Source organism: Melanaphis sacchari, unplaced genomic scaffold (genome assembly GCF_002803265.2).
Source record: "Melanaphis sacchari strain LSU unplaced genomic scaffold, SCAv2.0 Contig10_pilon_pilon, whole genome shotgun sequence".
In the NCBI taxonomy this organism is placed as follows: domain Eukaryota; kingdom Metazoa; phylum Arthropoda; class Insecta; order Hemiptera; family Aphididae; genus Melanaphis; species Melanaphis sacchari.
Window position 1 is genome coordinate 1,743,199 of NW_020270420.1, and position 20,540 is coordinate 1,763,738.

A 20,540-nucleotide genomic window follows, 5' to 3' on the forward strand; every position below is an offset into this window, starting at 1 on the left:
ACATTATATTCAGTTTTTGTTTATCATCTTCATATTTGAGTGATGGATAATATTTTTACTTGGTATATTAATTAAGTTTCCAGTGTTATAGAGTTTAAACATGGTGAATATGTGTACGAAATGAACTAAACACGTGGTAACTCATCATATCATGTGTCATACATCTGACACACACAGACAGATACTTACGCGACAAAGGCAATAATTTTGAATGTTTAGCGGCGATATAAGATATGACTTCCGCATGATTTGCTTATGCACTTGTTACAAATATAATAATATAATATGTTCTTGTTCAACCATTCATCTCATCATATTGCTCAATACCTAAAATCTACATTTGAACGAACATCTCAGGGTGTAGTATTGTATCTAGTGATCTATTGGTGTTATGGATAAAATGCGAATTCTACATAAAATATAATAATCCAATGCAATATAAAAGGATACCTTTATTTAATAATTTACTTTTACAGCCCGATGTTTTAATGCACCGTTGAAGATGTGGATAACTGCTCAAAATAATAATAGTTGTATTTAATATAATATTAATTATAAAATCATTGAACCTTTTTTTTTAAGGAGATATAAATATTTCATATTATGTGACATGCCATTGTGTCACATAATCTTCTAAAATCTCCTTGAGCATTTCAAGCTCAAATTTGTATGACATTAAATTACCTGTAAAACAATTGTTTCTCTTTTAGGAGGAGCAAGATTAAATTTTTTGAAAATTTAAAAAATATTCCACAATTTTAAACATAATAACAACCTTTTTTGATAATTAGTTATGAATTTTTGTTTTTAAACTATGTCTTTTCTCGTCGTTTTTATTTTTAAGTCATCTAGTGTTCAAATACTTGATCAGGTTTTTTTTTAAGTTTTAATTTATGTCGTTTAATGCCTTTTAATATCTTCTACGTTTTATCTATTGTTCTTTAAAGAAAGTGCACCAAAGTTAATTGATTTTTAATTAAATATATAGTAGATATGTAATTATTATTATTTTTAAATGTAGTATATGGTGTATAATATTTTGGTGCATCCGTAGAAACGATAAATGTTAAAAAGGTTCTATAACGAAATATATTTTAATATTATGATAGAATAAACATAGTTATATTTATTTGTATATTTTATAATTCGTTATAAGCTTTCATCAATAACTGGATAAAATTACATGGGTTAAGATGTCATTGTCATTACGTCAATATTTACATGTATAATATAATATTATGATGCCACGTCTAGTCAATATTACGCCAATTTACATAGCTGTCCTGTACGCAGTTTGTCTAAGATCATGGAATGACTAATTGATCGAAGAGTGTTCACTATCAACAATAGTATGTACTTACTTGTTGAATGAAATCACGCATTTATGTTAATTAACTTATAGATTATTCATTTAATTTAATTTTTATATTTTATTACCTCGAGTTTTATGGTTTTTCAACATTTAAAAAGTCTATAGATTAAGCTGATTAAAAAAAAAAAACAACGATAATAATGTATTTGCGATTTCTAAAACTGTTTATTATTATTCAAATCAAAAGTGTTCCTTTAATAAATAAATAATATTTATCAACTTTATTCATACTTACAATAAGCATAATAAACAAGTTATAATTTTATAATTTTGGAAATAATTTAATTTAGAGTAATCTTTTAATTATTATATAATATTTTATTTACATATACATGCATTTTTCGCAAACATAAAATAATAATAAGCAACCATACTTTTGAAACTATTCATTCTAAAAAAACCACAGAAAATGATATAATTGCTATATCCTAACTATTATATCATACGTAATTATTATCATTTAGATTTTAGGAGTTATAATGACAAATAGCTATATAGGTACATATTATAGCTCTAGTACTTAAAAAAAAAAATGTGACACTTATCATAAAATCATCTTCAAATTTCTACACAGCATAATAACGATAAAGATCATAAAACTGTGTATAATACACGTATTTGTTTTTTTTTACGCCTCATTTTAATCCTTTTGGAATCTGTACTCTTGAAGATTATTTCTGCAAACATTGTACTTACAGTACTTATAATGTAGTCGTGTAAATGTAGGAAGTAGATACTTATATTATATATATATATATATATATATATATAAATATGTGTATAGTATTATAGTTTATAAACCAAACTAATTAGCTACTCGATAAGATTTATAATATAATCCTACTCAAAGAGTATAATAATAGGATGATGATTGATGAGGTAAATGCATTATATACTAAACTATTTTTATCTTTTGTACGAAAAAAAGGCTTAATTTATTTAACCGCTGAGGTAGTATTTTCTATTAAACATCCTAAATGACCAAAGATATTCCAAATAATATCAATCTCCAATTTAATCATGGTAGGCTATATATATACAAAAATATACGTATACACCAAGATACGACTCATATAGTCATATTTGTGATAAAGACATCGTGAATAAATATATACTCATATATTTAAGAATAATATATTATAATACTTTTTTCATGTTCACCGATTTTGTTGTTTGAAAAAATAAAATAAATATTACTTTAAGTATTTAATATTTATAAATTTATGAAAAATAATGATGTGTAAATTTTAAGTCAATAAAGTCATATAAAATATTATAACGCTAACCGTATTATTGATGCGTATTAAAATATTAAATAAAAATTAAATATTCAAACTAGGTAACCATTTATAATTATTTTAAATCTAAAAATTGTTGAAAAATACTCTGTAATAAGTTTAGTATGATGTTTTATAAAATTAAATTGTATACTGTTGAGGATAAAAATGATATACTATCATAATAGTCTGTAGAACTGACTTTAATGATTAATGACCTATACCTATATATTATTGAGATGATTGTCAATCGTTTAATAGTGATAAATGTATATCAAAAATATTGTATAAACATCACTTCTCTTTTCAAACTCGCATACCAAAATATTTATGTCGCACAGACTTGTATCAACGGTATTATAATACGCCACAACATAACAATCGTCATTGATCTTAAGTCCAATCGCACACTCTACTGTAATAAATCGTGTGATACTCATCTAACTTAACTATAATCTTGAACAATCGATTGTGATTCAAAATCATCGGACTTAGGGCCATATTATATTATAGTTTGGTGCACTTACCCGGTAACGTACAACTGGTCCAGTGGAGGTCCGACCGGCTCGGATCCCAATGACATAGGCCAAGCGATGTGTAGTAACGAATCACGGACGATCACGTCCCAGGCGGTGACATGCGCGGTTCCTGTCCACTCGGACACCCGTTCCCAACGGACCAACCGTCCGCGGTTACTGCGGTTTCTCCGCCGTAACATGGTCATCGTGTCTAGCCTATGCTGTTGACTGTTGCCGCCACCGCTGCCGCCACTACCACCACCACCACCACCGGGCATTGCGCCCCTGATTTTTCCACAGTCGCCGTTGTAATTACGCTCGCATCCTGTAAAATGGAAGTATAATTATCTAAGAGTTAAATAATCATATAATCTTGGTTTTATTCCATCAACAACCCGATAAAGTTCGACTAGCTAAAAAGAAAACATACTACACGCCTCGCTAACTTCCATGTAACGAAGAAAGTAAACCCTCATCTTAACTTAAGAGTGACACATTAAGCTGTATAGTCTCTTTTACAGCAAAACACATGTTATCTGAATGCTGAATATATGACAGGGAAAGGAGAAATTTCTTATTTCTGATTATCTAACTGAAACGTTAACTCAGAACATTTCCAAGTTCATCAAATTGCTATCAAAAACTCGGAAAATACAATGCGAACACACAAATTACCACAACACAAAAATTTATAGCTACTAGAATTCAGTATTATTTTATCTAATATTTATATATATTTTTTATATTTTATTAAAAAAATATATAAAATATGTGTTGCATTACCAAAAAGCTTAATTCAATAAAATACATAATGTTTGGTAAATCATTCTGTATACATAAGAGTCAATATACAAAATAGTTGTCGTATTGTCAAAAATCACAAATACTAAACTTGAAATATCTCTAAATTTCTTTGTAAAACTGTTTTTGAGAGTAAAATAAATATTTTCAGGTGAAACAATAATGTTTACGTATAAATAAATATATGTACTCATAAATTCGGATAGGTATATAAAATTATAACGCAAGAGTATTGAAAAACATTTAAATTTATTTTGATAAATTCAAACCATGCCTTTAACATCGAAGTTTATAATAATATACACTGGTTGAAAATTTATAATATTATATTTTCGTATTATTGTTTTATTAATTTTATTATTACTATTTATTTATTTATTTATTTTGTGTGTGTGTGTGTGTGTGTGTGTGTGAATTGGATCTTTTAATGTTGTCACATTATTGTACTACGGCGAGAGAAAACATTTTAAATAGTGTGTTTTATGTAATAAATTTAACGGACATTAAGAGCTAGCACAGAAAAATGGTTCACTTTAAATAAGTAATAATAAGTATGTACATATACGCCGTATGACGTACTTACATTATATATAATTATATTATGTATAGTTACGTCGTCGAGAAAAAAAAAAACATTAAAACAACCGTAATTATAGTATACTGGGTCAATGTAAAGTGCACAAAAGAAACCGTAATTATCATTCCACACTTAAATTAATAAAAAGTGTAAGGGTTGAAACACATAATAACATTTGAAAGCGCCGTGCAATCATTTATTACCTTCGAAAGACGATTTTAATAGAAATAATCGTAAAATCTGTTGAAACAAAAAAAAAAAATAATAAAAAACGATATCTTAAAGTTATAAGAATATTAAATTTATATATTATATTATACATATTATTCTAACGTTTGATATAAGACATAGTTGAAATCATAATTAACAGCGACGCACTGTTTGAATATACCTATGCAATAATTTAAATTTTTTTACAGATGCAAAATTTAATTTAATGTTACAATTAAATTTATCACAACGATTATATTACATATATTGGTGATGGGATCAATATTCGTAGACTTCGATAAATTACATGAAATGCTTATTAATCTTCTATACAAACACCACTTGACTTGAAACGCTATTACTCTTTTAATTTTTTTTTTTTTTTTTTAACTCATTCAATATTAAGCATTTTCAAATATACTACTCGATACTACACAGTTCATAAATATCTTATTGATTTCATTATAAAATATTAAAACATAAAAATTTTCAATTTTATTTCGACTCACTAGTTACAATGAAAGAAGTAATAATGTACGAGTATATTTAAATATTTAAAACATCGAAGGTTAATATGAGTGTATTGTATTCATTCATAATATTAAAACAATAAAATCTATGGTATATTGTTATACCTTTACTTAGCCATTTTCTACTTAAAAACTTCTACTTCATAAAAAATAATTGATTTTTAACATTAATAATCTGCATCTTTGTAAACCAAAAAATTTTATATAGACAACACGATTTCGTGTTTGATTCATCAAATCGTTTTTTGTATGTTGGCTATGCTATAATTAGAACCCAAAAATTTCAACAAACGTAAATCAATTATTCAAAACAAAAAGTAAAATAAAAATATAACAGTACTAATTATGTTTATGTAGTATACGTTAAACGTTTAGTAAATTTTTTAAATTCTTGCATACCAATCTGAGTGAGTACCTATAAAATATAAATAGTTTAACAGCATAAAATTCAAAATATAATCAATGTATATTGTATACTATACTATATAAGTGAAACATGAGTGACCATACTATAGAGTTTACACATGACTTTTTCCCTCTACCAGGTTTAATTTCCTCCGGTCGTCATTGGTATAACGCGGGAAAGTATAATATACAATATATTACTAAATATAATAACAATATAATGTAATACTCGTATGGTATTTTTCAGAAAATTAAAAAACTTTTTATCAAATTGAATATCTACGTGCGTCCCGTTTACCTGGTCCCATTATACAATATAATTAATAAACATATATAATCGATAACACATGCGCGCGTCACATCATCAGAAAGAAAAGAACAGTAAAATATAATATCAAAAACAATATTGTCATGGCGAAATTATGTTCAATGACATTTATTTGAACATAAAATTAATGATACTTTGATGTAATTCAAGTGAAAATTAGGAGGTATGTCTTACATTATGCAATCCAAAAAGACGACTTGAGACTTAATAATTTAGAGCAAAATTTTTATGACTTAAGAGGTACCCGACAAATATTTTTACCGAGATAAATGTCTTGGTCAACTAAATAAGTACAAAAATGTATTTGTATACTATGTAAATTATTTCCGTATTATTAGAGTAAAAAAAATCTATTTAATGAAAAAATTATACATTCTGAGAAAAAAAAAGATTAATGAATACATTTAAACTTAAACGATTTTGATGGGATGATGCAAAAGAATAATGTCACAGTTTCGTCATTATTAATAATATTATAATCTTCTACATTTAAATAAGCTTAGCTTTCGGCCATATTTATTTAAGAGGACGTCGCTAATGCATTATCTGTTTTCTCTCTCTGATCAACGACATCGATGAAAACACGATCACAAAAACATCATGTTTTATGATTTTTAATTAATAATAAAGTACTTTTACCAGTTACAAAACGTATTCATAGTAACATTAAAAAAGTTTAATGTTTTGAGTTTGTATTATATTTAGGTATTATTTGTCTTGATAAAAGCCTTTAAAAATAAAAATGTATTGTTTGTTATTATTAATCAAAGCTTCGATTACACAGACCATTAGTTGTGGAATTGTTATGTTTGTTACTGTGTTGCTGTAGAGTATAGTACTGTGGGTCTTGGAACACGTGTATCTGTGTATAAGACTTCATTGCTAGGGAACTAGCTAATCCAAGAACTAGTGACGCCGAACGGTGGTTGATCGCAGCACTATTTAGTGGCTATATATAGTCATTATACTACACCACTCGATCCATGCCTCAAAAATATATTTTATACATTTAAATGAATATTACATTTTTTTGAAACAATAAATTTTAGATAAAATGTTCAGTAAAATACTCTAAGATATTATTTTCATCAGTTCATTTTAAATGGTTATTGCCTATAAATTATTATATTCAAATACTACATAATAATCATAAAAACGATTTTATGTGATTGCTTTTTCTCTGTTATGTTGCATTATTGCGTTTAGATTAAAAAAATAAAACGTAACAGCACGCTAACATAAAATAATTCAATGTTTTATTAAAAAAAAAAAATCAAAAATTCGAATTTACAACTATTTTTTTTTTTTTTTATATAGATGAATATGAATTCATCCTTGTTTAAGTCGTATAATCAGTTTAAGACTTTACCTCTTATTTTATTATTTAATATTTGAATATGTTTTCATGAAAAATATATCATTAGTTTTAAAATAAAGAATAATCATTAAATGACTTTGAAATTGTAATTACCTATTCTCAAAAAATGTAAATATAATAATACTAAATGAGTTAGGTTTAATTTTATGTTTGTATGAGTACATATAATAATTATGGTGATCGATGGGTATTTTTGTTTTTTATTTTAACACACTTTTAAATTGTTTTTGTTTTATCGATCATGTTAGATGTTAGCGTATATTTTGATATTTTATACGTGATGCATATTATAACACTGTAAACTTATAAATATTATAGCACAACTTCATTCGTTCTACAATAATATTATTTGATACATTTTGAAAGTACTTACTCGTTTATTTTACTATGCACCATTGACATTTGAAAACATTTAATAAGCATGCTAGGTATGTTCAATAATAATTACTATGAATTTTGTTCAAAAATGCAAACATTAATCGTAATTTAAATTTTTTTTAAACAAGCATAATAGCATTAACATTTATTGATCTGTATCTTGTTCGTACGTTTTCCTTTTTTAAATTCAATCCTGCAATAACATTATATACTATGTATAATAATGAAAAATTGTATTCATTTATTCAGCACTATATATAATGTTTACATTGTAAACCTATTTTGTATAAATATATATAATTCATTTTTTGCACACAAATTAACGAAATAAGCTTTTAAATGTTTTTATGGTGCTATTTATTTTTATATCCAATAGGTAATTGTACATTCAAACTTCGTTTGAAAATTCTTTTTATGAGTTACATGAAGTATGTATTTTAATATTATCATTCATCTGAAACTATTATGTATATAAATTAAAAATACTTGAATATCATATTTTCTCCGTAATATGTAATGTGGCTTTTAATATTTCTTTGTATTATCGTCTCATAAGTTATTATTATTATTATTTTAAAATATCACTTTAATGCTATACTTACTATTATAAAAAATCAATGAATAAAATGTTGAAATAGTGATATAAACTTTAAAATCTATTTAAAATACGGGTTTTCAGATAAAAAAAGCAATCCATATAAATAAACTAAAAAATATAAAGACTCAGGGACATATATGTTATATAATATTTAATAAGACTATTGGATTTCAGTTTTTTATCTCCAATCTAGTTGAGTGGTAAATTAAAATTAATTTTAAATGAAATCGCGGGTGATAGAGAACACAAAGCTAAAAAATAGAAGTAATTGCTATATTTAAAAAATACTATAATAATAGTAATAATAACACAATTATCGAAGGATGACGTGTGTTTGATCTTTTCGTATTGTTTTAACAGCCTTATCAGTTTTTTCATTTTCTTTTTTCATTTATATGTACTCATCAGGTAGCCAGAATATAAGTTACATAACAAATACAATGGTTTACTAACAATACTGGTAATTATAAAGACAATAAATTAGTATTTTCAAAAAAACTTACAAATTTGTTTTTTTTTTTTTTCTAAATCAATCAATCAAACGTTTTTACCGAGCTAGTGGTTATAATTTTTATTATTATTATTATGCATATGAGTATAGATGAATGTCAACATAATACAATTATGATGACAATTACGTAATTAAGTCAATATATTAATTATGATCAAGTTACTGATGACTAAATAGAACAAATACTCATACTATAAAAAAATTTTAATAATTATAGTATGATTTATTTTGAAATAAGACAAACTTAGGAAAAATAATAAAGAAACATGCATAATTTATAGTACGAATATACTGTTATAGTTAAAACTGATCGAACTAATTGTGAAAGTACTTGTACAAGTACATACAACGTATGAAAAAATTTTGAATGATTAAACTGAGTAAGCTCAACAAAAAAACAATTATTTATAACAAACACCTAAAAAAAAAAAACAGGTATTAATTTACATGAAGAGGGTTATAACAATTAAGCATATTAAAATGGTATTAAACTTATAATATTATGTTCAGGTATTATACTTTACAGGAAATATTTTGCACCATAATAATTAATTATATTTTAAATACATACCAAAGTTTTCAAGATAACAGTATATAATTATAAAGTATATTCCAGTATTAGTCGCTTGTCCAATATGGTTTTTTTTTTTTTTATTAAACATTCACTAATTAATGTAATATATGTTTATTTGTCACTATAATAATATATACCATGATAAATTAAAAATTAAAACCTTTAACAACATTATTATTATATTTATGTATTTTTCTCGTTGAGAATAACGTTAAATTACCCGAGTCCAAAACGCTATCAATGGATAACGTCTTTAATCACGCCCATCTTCACTTACTATGTACACTCCACTCATTTTCTTATTCTAACTATACGTAACAAATTTTTTATTTGTCTTATTAAAAATAAAAAATAACCCAGGTAGAGTATCTTTTTGTTTGCTTGTTATTTATTTATCTTCATATTCATTCTCACAAATTCAAAAATCTTCCTTTTTACTTCAGTACAAATATTTTGTTTTTATAACAAGCCATTATGTTTTTTATAATTTAAACGCAGATTCCATGCATTACCAATGTATGTGCCATCACTCGCTGCATACATACATAATAATAAAATGTACGAAACAACGACAGACATAATCACAAGACGATCACGCGCATGATATGTAAACAGTCTAACTGATTTATGAAAATATAGCATAACTTTGAAGTTTGTTTTTGTCATAGGGAGAAGTACTATGAGAATTTTATCAATATTTCAAAAAGTATTTGTTATTTCTGTGATATATAAATAATTTATATTTCTACTAGTAAATTCTTTCGAATTTAAAGTCGAAAAAAATATTGATTCATTTAATTATAGTACAAGGGATAGAAATTTACAATTTTGGCACTTAATATATTTAATTTTTCAATTCATTGCTTATATTATTTGTAGATATACGTAGCAAAATTGTAATGATAACTAGATATTGGATAAGTATCTATTTTACATATTTACGGATATATACAACTAATATCAGAGGTGAATTTAAAAATGAATAATATAAATCGTGTTATAATTTTCGCTCTCTTATAATAATATTCAAATTGTTTTTTCGATTTGAACTTTGTGAGAACGTATTTGTTTCGCTCAACCTGAAATAAACTTTCTAGGTAGACTTTGTTGATGTTTAAGAGTAATGTACGATTAATTCGATGTCAACAATTGTGCAAATAAAACATAACATATATAATAATTATATAGTACCAAAATAATTTACTTTTAATTTACAATATTAGTGTACTAATGATGTGTGTATTTAATAATTATAGTTACAGGTTAGTACATAATACTTCAAAATGTGTTATTATTAGCCTGCATTTATATTATATGAATGTAACGTTTCATATGTTTTTGATAAATAAATCAACAGTTTTTGTATATTTATATACATCAACAACTTATTTTTAATAACTAAAAATGTTGACTTACCTAAGTATATTTGAATTACATAAGAAATATGTATAAATAATTAATATACCAAGTATATAAAACTTATCAACTTGTTGTAATATTAGTAATATTTTCTTTAATTGCATAATATTTAATTAATATTATTGTATACATGCCATATACAAAAGTACAGTGTACACGTGGCGTATAATGCCAATTTCTACATAGGTAGTTTATATTACCTATGTGTATATTGTGAATAATGTATATTATAAACGTACCGAATGTCCTTTTATGGTTATATATTATATTATTTATATCGATGACTAGGTTGTTTGGTTTTGAGTAATGTTTGAACAGCAATAATTTGGAATCTTAATAATTCAAATTCGAACCGAATAAGTTAATAACTCTATGCAATACAGATACCTACAGCGTAAGTAAGTACACAACCACAGAGCGTCCTATTGACTATGTGCGTCGTATATTATGCATGCATTTAATGTATATATATATATATATATATGTATATTATTTTTATCGTGGTACAGTATTCACAACAGATCATTAAGTCAAATACTAAACTTTGGACTGAAGACTGTTTGTCAAACAACCATTTGCTACTGTTGCATTCTTCAATTAAATGATTGGCTTGCAACAGTATCAAATCAAAATGCTTCTCTGTCGTTGTTGGCCTTCCTATTTAATTCTTAGTATAAATTACGTTTTTGGTATTTTATAATCTGGCTCGTGTATTATAATCGTAGTTTTTTCTGTAGTTTTGTCTGACAACCATCAAAATTAATTCTAGTAACTCTTGATGTCTGAAAATAATAACTATCTTCTAATTTTGTCTTTTCTTCATACTTTTCAAAACCCTTTCTAAAACTTCTTCGTGAATGACCCTATCAGTTTAACTTATAATTTACATCATTCTGTTGTAAATGATCATCATGATGTAGTATCCTATATTTATAATATAAGTAATGTTTGACGTACTTATACTATAGCTTATATAATTAGATATAGATTTTATGCAAATATAATTGGTTGTCAATCATGCAATAAAAATATGATAAAATTTGCAATGAAATTAATAATAATTTTCAACTATTATTAAGTAAAAATAAAACACATTCTAATAAGGAATTAAAATAAATTGAGTCAAAAAATGAAATGTTTGAGTCTTTAAGTCTAATTATTAAAATTATTAGTGTTCTCTTATTATTAACTAAATTTAAAGCAAATCGAATACATTTAAATTTGATTTCTTCAAATACAAAATTAGGTACTTATTTTATCGAGTTCAAATTAACAGGATAACATAACGCGATATTTTGAATTATCATTAATTTTTTCATATAAATATACAACTAAAAACACTTGTGAAACTACTAAAAACAATGTGTAATATGCTAAATAAAATAAGTGAACAAGTATATGGATTATAATACATTTGTAAAAATTAATATAAATTACATAAAGACTATTTTACAAGAAAAAAAAACATACCAATACATACCAATATAAATAAATTTTACACTTAATTATAATATTAAGCCAATTATAAAATAATCATTGTTATTATAAAATTAACTAATGATGCATAGATTTTATACAAATTTTAAATAAAAACTTGAAAAAAAAGAAGTGTAATACATAAATGCATGTATTATAAATGCATTATATTTTAGTTTTTACAAGAAAAAACTCGTATTTATTGATTTTTCCTACTTTTGTGAGAATTTTTTCAAAAAACCTTTTTATTAAATGTCTTTGTGAGGCATACTAACATTAAATGTAATAACATTTCACGTTAAGCGTTTAGTGGAGGAGAAGGAGGAGAGTGAATATAAGCCCCACTGAGTAGTGTCTATAGTTGTAAATTTGTAATATAGTCTATAGATGACACGAGTACCTAAATTCCAGGCTCCATACAAAGAGGGACGTTTGTTTATCACTACTTGAACTATTAAACTCCAATTACTCGAAAAATGTACAGACAATTTTTGTTAACGTTTGTATTTGTCTCCGAATATTTTGTACTATTATATAGAATGTAGCAGAAACAGAACGATCTTCAGTTAGTTAAGAAATTTACTGAAGACGTAGCAAAGATCAACAACAAGTCGAGAATGATTACTCACTCGCTCTTTAATTTATGGAAAATGCATTAGCTTCAACAAAACATTTTGATATTATTTTAGTTGATTTAAACTTTAAAAAATAAATAGTTAATAAATATAAATAAATTAAAATATACTTGCTTTTTTTCTTTTTCATTTAAATAATATTATAACAAAAAAAAAATAAATAAATATTATTGTTATCAAAGTGCTTAATATTATTATTGACTTTTAATAATTTATGGTAAATTTTATTATTGGATGTTTTTTATAAGGTCCAGAAAAATATTTTGTATAGGAGCCCAAAATTTGATTATAGAGACCTGCCTATGTTTGTATTACTTTGTTGTTGTATAATGTCTTGTACCGTTGTCAAAATTAATTCACAGGTAAACATGAAAAGCGTAAACATTATTTAGAACGCTTTTACGCCATCTACACATAAAAATAATATAGTAGATAAAAATAACACACAAATAAAATTGGAATGAAAATACAGAAATAAAAAATATAATTTGTAGGCAAACTAAATTATTTCTGTTTTATGCCATCATAATAAACTGAGGGTAAGAATAAATACGTCTATTTGTTACAAAAACAGACATCTATTTTGGTTTAATTTAATAAGTAAATGTTCACGTATTTGTTTAAGGTAGCCAGTGCAAACTTTTAAATGTTCATCACAAAATAGACAATTCAAATTTTTTGTGAAAATATAGTACTTATAATAATATTGGTAGAGTTTAATGATATTACACTAGTTCATTATAGGTCGTGTTAAGTTACAGTAGGTACAAATGATTTCGCGGGTACTAGACAACAAAGACGTCATATATATGTATAATATTCTTAGTAGTATATATATATTAAAATATTTTGTTCGTTAATTTATTACGTGTATATATTTTTCTATAAATTAAAAACAAAATAAGTATAAAATAATGTAGTATATAAAATTATATAAAAAATAAAACAACATAATATTGTCTTATATTTATTACTATCGCATATTACTTTAAAATTACACATAATATATTCTGGTATTTTAGTAAATTTTGGTTAAATAATTGGAAATATAATATTTTTTTTGAAATTATTTGTGTTATTATTGCTTATTTTTTGAGTTTAGCAAATACAAGTTTATCAAATCATAATAATAATGGTAATAAACGTTCAATTTATATAAATATCAAAAGATTATATTACTGATAAGTACTATTAATTAAATACATTAAAAATTAATAATTACAAAATAATGTAATAATAAATTAACATCTTATCTCCTGGAGTCAATGATTTATTAGTGAATTCAAATTTAATACATCTGTTACTATGACCTACTTAATGATGAAGAGCACTTGATTTCTATGCACAGCATAGGGGTAACTTATTTTTCCCCGATTTTTTCTGTTTAAAATCGAAAAAAAAAATGTTTTCAGTATTATAAAAATATTATTAATTCACCACAATCCGAAAATAAAATCTATATCAGCCATTTATTAGAAACAATTTTAATTAATTATGAATTTGGCTATATACAACTCAGAAGTACTGATTTTCCACCATTTTTAATCTCAAACTATACTCTGAAAGTCATATTATGGCATTATCAAAATGCTTCGCACATACCAACTACGATATATTTTCTAGTTATTTAAAAACACGTGTACACAGAATGTTCAAAATTTTAATAACAATAATAGTCCAATAAATAAAACAAATTTTCATACTAAATCAATCATAATATGTATAAAATGTCAAAAAAAATCATCAACACTTTAACCTTCATCAATACCCTATTTCTTATAAATAATTTTGATCTAATTTTTAAAACATTAAAATAAACACTCAATAAAAGCTATTTGAATTACCCCCAATAGTTGTGATATTTGTCACACAAAAATAAAAAATGAATTATTATTTTTCCGGAGAGAATTAGTTAGAAGACAAAGTTATAATTGTACAAAAAAATATTACGACCACCTATTCGAATATGTATCAAATGTGGTGTAATCATCATTCAACTGTAATATGAGTAAAATTCCAACTCAACCAATTGAGAGCATTGCAATTATTGACGAATGCCTTAAATATAAAATACTTCAGATAATAGATATTTCTAAAAAACCAAATTTAATACTAAACCAGTAATTCATTTTCTAAAACACCGTTGAAAAAACATGCTTAATATTTGTCAAAAATGATGCTTAACAAAAATTAGTCTCCTTCTTATACGATCTAAAATCTTTTATTAATCCATTAGTCCATTCATTTATTTTCAACTACAGTTATTAATGAGATAATCCTTAAAAATGACTAGTAATAAAATATGTAATCTTTCCTATCCTTTTGCACATTTATTATAAAAAAAAAAAAACATTCACTGCACTCAGATATCTAGAAAATTTATTTTAATATTATGGATATTTTCTCTTAATATATAAACCTTGTGTCATTTATTATTTTCTTATAAATATTAAATAAAAATAATTAAATAAAAAATATGTAATAGCCCTTTCCAAATCTATATTAATATATTAACTATAGCCAATAATAATGTCGCAAATATGTATTTATTTTCGATTAAACTATCCTCGGTGATTAAAGTATTTCTGCGACGTTATCCACTTCAGTTTATGCAGGTATGTAATATGTATAGAAAACATTTAATCGAAATTCAGTTTCTCAGTCACGCACAGACTTCATGCAGTTTTTATCAAATTGTTTTATATTTAGTAATTTTATGGGTTAAATTGGAAATCATACAAAATAAACATTTTTATTTATTCAAATACTTTAAGTCTACTAGGAGAAGGAGAATAATACAGTTAATATTATATTAAACAAATTATATATATATATATATTTATACATAATACATAAAATACCAATAATTAATTAAGACATATTATAAAACATTTTAAGTTCAATACTTTAATTTTAACTTATTTAACTTGCATGATATATTAAATGAGGTAATCAATAATTAATTTTAATTGTCTATAAGACTATTTAAAAGGTTATATACTTATACATCAAAAATGCATTAATAAAATTACGTCTAGACCTTAATGGAATCGTATTAAACTGACACTCTACTTCTATAATAAGGTGGTCGGCTAAATTAAAATTATATCCTATAATACAAAAAAAAGTCATATTTTTTAAATTTATTTATTACTTCTAGTTGACTAAGATTTTATATTAATGATTCAAATTTGAATACAGAACGAATCAATATACAGTGTAATATTTTTTAAGTAAATTAAGCTATTAAATTCTTTACAAATTAATTTAATAAACTTTTAATTTATATAGGTTTTTACACGGATGGTGTCTACATATATATTAAATAAGAATAATTACGTTCTCGTAGTTTTTTATATATAAAAAGTTTTAGATCATCATAAAATAATATTTATTTACAATGACCAAAAAAAATTATCAAAGTTATTTATACAAATATAGAACAGAATAAGAATCGATGACCACTTTGGGAAACTCCAAAAGTAACCACAATGAAATTAAAAACACTATTATTTATTTTAACTAGTTGTATATATTTTAGCTATTTTATGTAAGATATTAACCATTCTATTAATTTTCCATTTAAATCAAAATATATGTTCAACTGAATCAAATACTTTTCTTTTATTGATATACACTATACATATATACTTGGTTACCTATAAAAACACTGTCTACCAAAAATTAATAATATAATACTAAATTCGTATCGATTGATTTATTTTTACAAAAATTATGTTATTCGTTGGACAATTAACTATTAAACATTTTTGTACACTTTTATACTTCATAAAACTATCTTGTGAGTTGTGTCAATTATATTAACAAACCATTTTCAACAACAATTGACTTAAACAATCATTTCGAATTCATGACTTGAAGATACGGAAGGCTTTGAAGTAGGCACGTAACAAATCAAACAATATAAAAATTGGACAGGCAAACGAATAATAGCGATTCTTTGACGAAAAAAAAAATGAATCAAGATCTTAAATTAAGTCATTTCCTATTTGACTAATCCAATCAAAGATTTCTCGTTAATAAAAAATAAAGCAAATATATTAAAACATTACTATTAGAAAATAGATTATTATTATGGGATGACCTGATAATGATAACGAATATGCTGAAAAAAATATTTTATAATATATCCGTACATAGTTTTATATTATTACCTTGGCATAAACCGAAAAATTTAAAGTAGCTTATTAATAAACTAGTTGAGTCTGAATGATTACTAGACTATGATTATCACTTGAGATAAATATATTCAGTAAATTTTAATAATCTAATAATATTAATCTAGTATTGCTACCAATAATGAATTGAAAATAGTCAGTAGCAAATACATGCTTGGTAATGACTGGTAAATGAGCACAGATATATACAATATCTCGAGATAAAAAGTTTATTAATCTCGTTAATTTTTACTCAAACAAATATAATATGTTTAATAAAGTCAATAAGTGAAATTATATACGATATTGTATATCGATATACGAATATTGTATTTTGTTTCAACAAAAATAACTATACCACCACGTCTTTTACAAAAAATTGTTTTCGAGTTTCTATCAAGATGATAAATATATTAATTGTGGAGATCACAATAATTCATCTCATTGTGTAACCAAAATTTGTAAGAGACAAATAATCATTATTCAACTCTATTTTATTAAAACGTAGTGTCTTCAATTTTTTTATAAGTCCTCAAACATTTCGATAATAAGTTATAACTATTAAAAACTTTATTAGATATTTTTTTTACATTATTATTACTTTTATGGAACAATGACTTATATTAAGACTATTGGTATTTACGTTATCTAAGTCATAGTTTTTATTATTATTTTTTTTAATAGATTTATGTCATTTTTTGCCATAATTTGTTTTTTTTTTTTTTTTTAATTTATTTTTTTAATAATAAAAAAAAAAAAAAAAAAAATGTTTATAAATATGAACATAAATATATTATAATTTAATGCACCAGTTATACATTACTGGTTTAGTTTTTCATGTAGATGTTTAATGAATTTCTGTTGATTGTAAGTAAAGTCGGTTGATTTATCTATTTCATCATTGTGTGAAATTTTGAATGTATATATGAATATTAAAAAAATACCACAAACATTTTCAAATTAGTAGAAGCTTTACGGCTGATCTTGTCTTACCAATAATACGTTTGCAATTAATTATGTTTAATTACTAACCAAGATCAGGAATCATGATTTTGACAATACTCGTTAAAGATTCTACAGTTTCGTTCAGAAATTCAATATGCTTCAAAACTATAACATTTTTGCTTCCAATAGTTTGATCTGTACTTTTTTTTTTCAAAAAAACTATTTTCCAACGCAGTTTAGTTCTTTAAATTCAAATACAAATATTTGTTTCGTGAAGGTTTTTAATTTTATTTTCAGTGTAATATTTTCATTTCTAGGATAGTTCATATTTTCTAACGTACCTACTCTTCACTGAAATATTGAGAATATAAAACTGATTATCATTGGGTACTAATAACCATTCAACTTGACATTGATTGATTAATATTTATCATTCTTAGATGTTTACATCTAAATCATAACATCATTATAAGTACTTTACTCAATAATATAATACGTCTAATGAATATTATTTTTGTTTTCATTTAACTTTTTGGATTTGAAATAAATTATTTTTTTTCTATTTACAAACAAATCAGCCTTAAATGTCAATGTATTTACTTGATATTATACACTATGATACCTATAATATTCTAGGTATGCGTATAAGCTAAAGACTGACTTCAACTAAAAATTAAATTAATATATGATAAAGTATTCTTGTAATTAATTCATGAATTCATTAATCATATCGTCAATTACAATAAATAATAACTAATAAGCATATGTTACGTTCTTATATATCTTAAAATAATATCCAGCCATAGTTTTGAAACGCTTACAATTCTTCATGAAAAACATTAAGTGTTTATTTTAAATTTTAATATTTAACACTATCTTTATTTAAAAATAATATAAACATTTTTGATAATTCATTTTTTAATTAATACGAGTACAATTTATGAATGCAGTTATATGAAAAAGGTGAAATATTTTAAAATAATATAATTATTATTGAAATATTTGTTTTTTAAAAAAAATTGAATGATTATGTTAAAATTCAAAAACATTTATATTATTTTTAATAAACAGCGTTATTCACTATAAATATAATCACACATGTATATGTATACATTTTATAGTAGTATAGATAAAATAATATAATATGTATATATTATACTATAATATTATAAGAAAAAGGTATACTTTCTTTTCACTTACCTATGCACCTCAACAAAGTGGTTCACTTCATACGAAACACAAACATAATTTGGATAAACAATTCAAAAAATAAGAAATTAACTACATCAGTGTCTCTAAATGATCATGAATGTATCTAAGTATATGGTGCTGTGTGAGTGTGAGAGAGTATGTGTATATAGTTAAGTGAAACCTAATCAGTCGGATGCACGAAGAATATCTAGAGAAATCTTGTATATATTATAACATATGACGGAGTAATATTATTTTTTCCATCCCATCATTTTTTTATTAGATTTTTTTTCTTCAATACGTAATAAGTGTAATATTGCATTTTAACATATACAATCCAAATTATTGAAGTCTAAACTTAAACCACTTATTTTATTTTTATCGTTATTAAAATCAAAAACCAGTGATTTTTATATAAAAAATATGATTTTACTAGTCATAAAGCTTCACAAAAATGTTCGTAATTTATATTTTTGAACTAATGTCCTGGTATTTTTAAAATTATGTTAAAATTTATTTTTTAGTGATTGTTATTATTATTATTATCAAATATTTATTAGTGTCATAAGGATAATTATTTATATTTAAATTATATATTCTCAAAACTATATGGCTCAAACCATACTAAAGATATACAAAGTAACAAAAATAATAATGTTAATAACTAACAAATATAATAAACTATCTATATCAGAATTTTTTTTTCCTAACTAACAAATTCGAACATATTTTTTTAGAAAATTATTAATAATCGTAAATATTATACACTAAAAGCAAAAATGAATACTTATTTGTTTTTAATCATATAATAGTTATTACATTATTAACTGTGAATTGTTTTTATTTTAACATGTTAGAGAACGACTTTACTTTCAATAGCGAATACATATTTTCACAATGCCAATCATTTTATGCGTTTTTTCGAAATAATGCATTTTAACAAATGCATTATTTAAGTGTTTTAAGTATTATATTCACATGCCTGTAAAAAAGAGGTAACTTTTTACGATTATCATATTATCGTTCTAAAAACATTTTCAATGTTTGACTGATATTTTAATAAAATAAAATATTTATTTTTCTATTAAATTATTAATATTAAGCATGAAAGGTTTCTGAAAACTTTGATATTTAAATATCCAATATTCAACAAAATATAAAATATACAATTGCTCAAAATGTTCAAACGAATTTTTAAAACTACTATTAAATAAATAATACATTTTTAATGAAAAAAAA

The 20,540-nt window shown here is 23.8% G+C and overlaps 1 protein-coding gene across 1 annotated transcript in view; it reads right to left on the reverse strand.

Moving 5' to 3' along the window:
- LOC112603607 (GTPase-activating Rap/Ran-GAP domain-like protein 3) overlaps positions 1-20,540 on the reverse strand; it is a 357,206-nt gene that overhangs the window by 318,847 nt on the left and 17,819 nt on the right. Inside the window, exon 2 of the mRNA XM_025352269.1 lies at positions 3,177-3,492. Coding sequence (XP_025208054.1) covers positions 3,177-3,445 — 269 coding nt within the window. The 5' untranslated portion in view covers positions 3,446-3,492. The remainder of the gene's footprint in view (positions 1-3,176; positions 3,493-20,540) is intronic.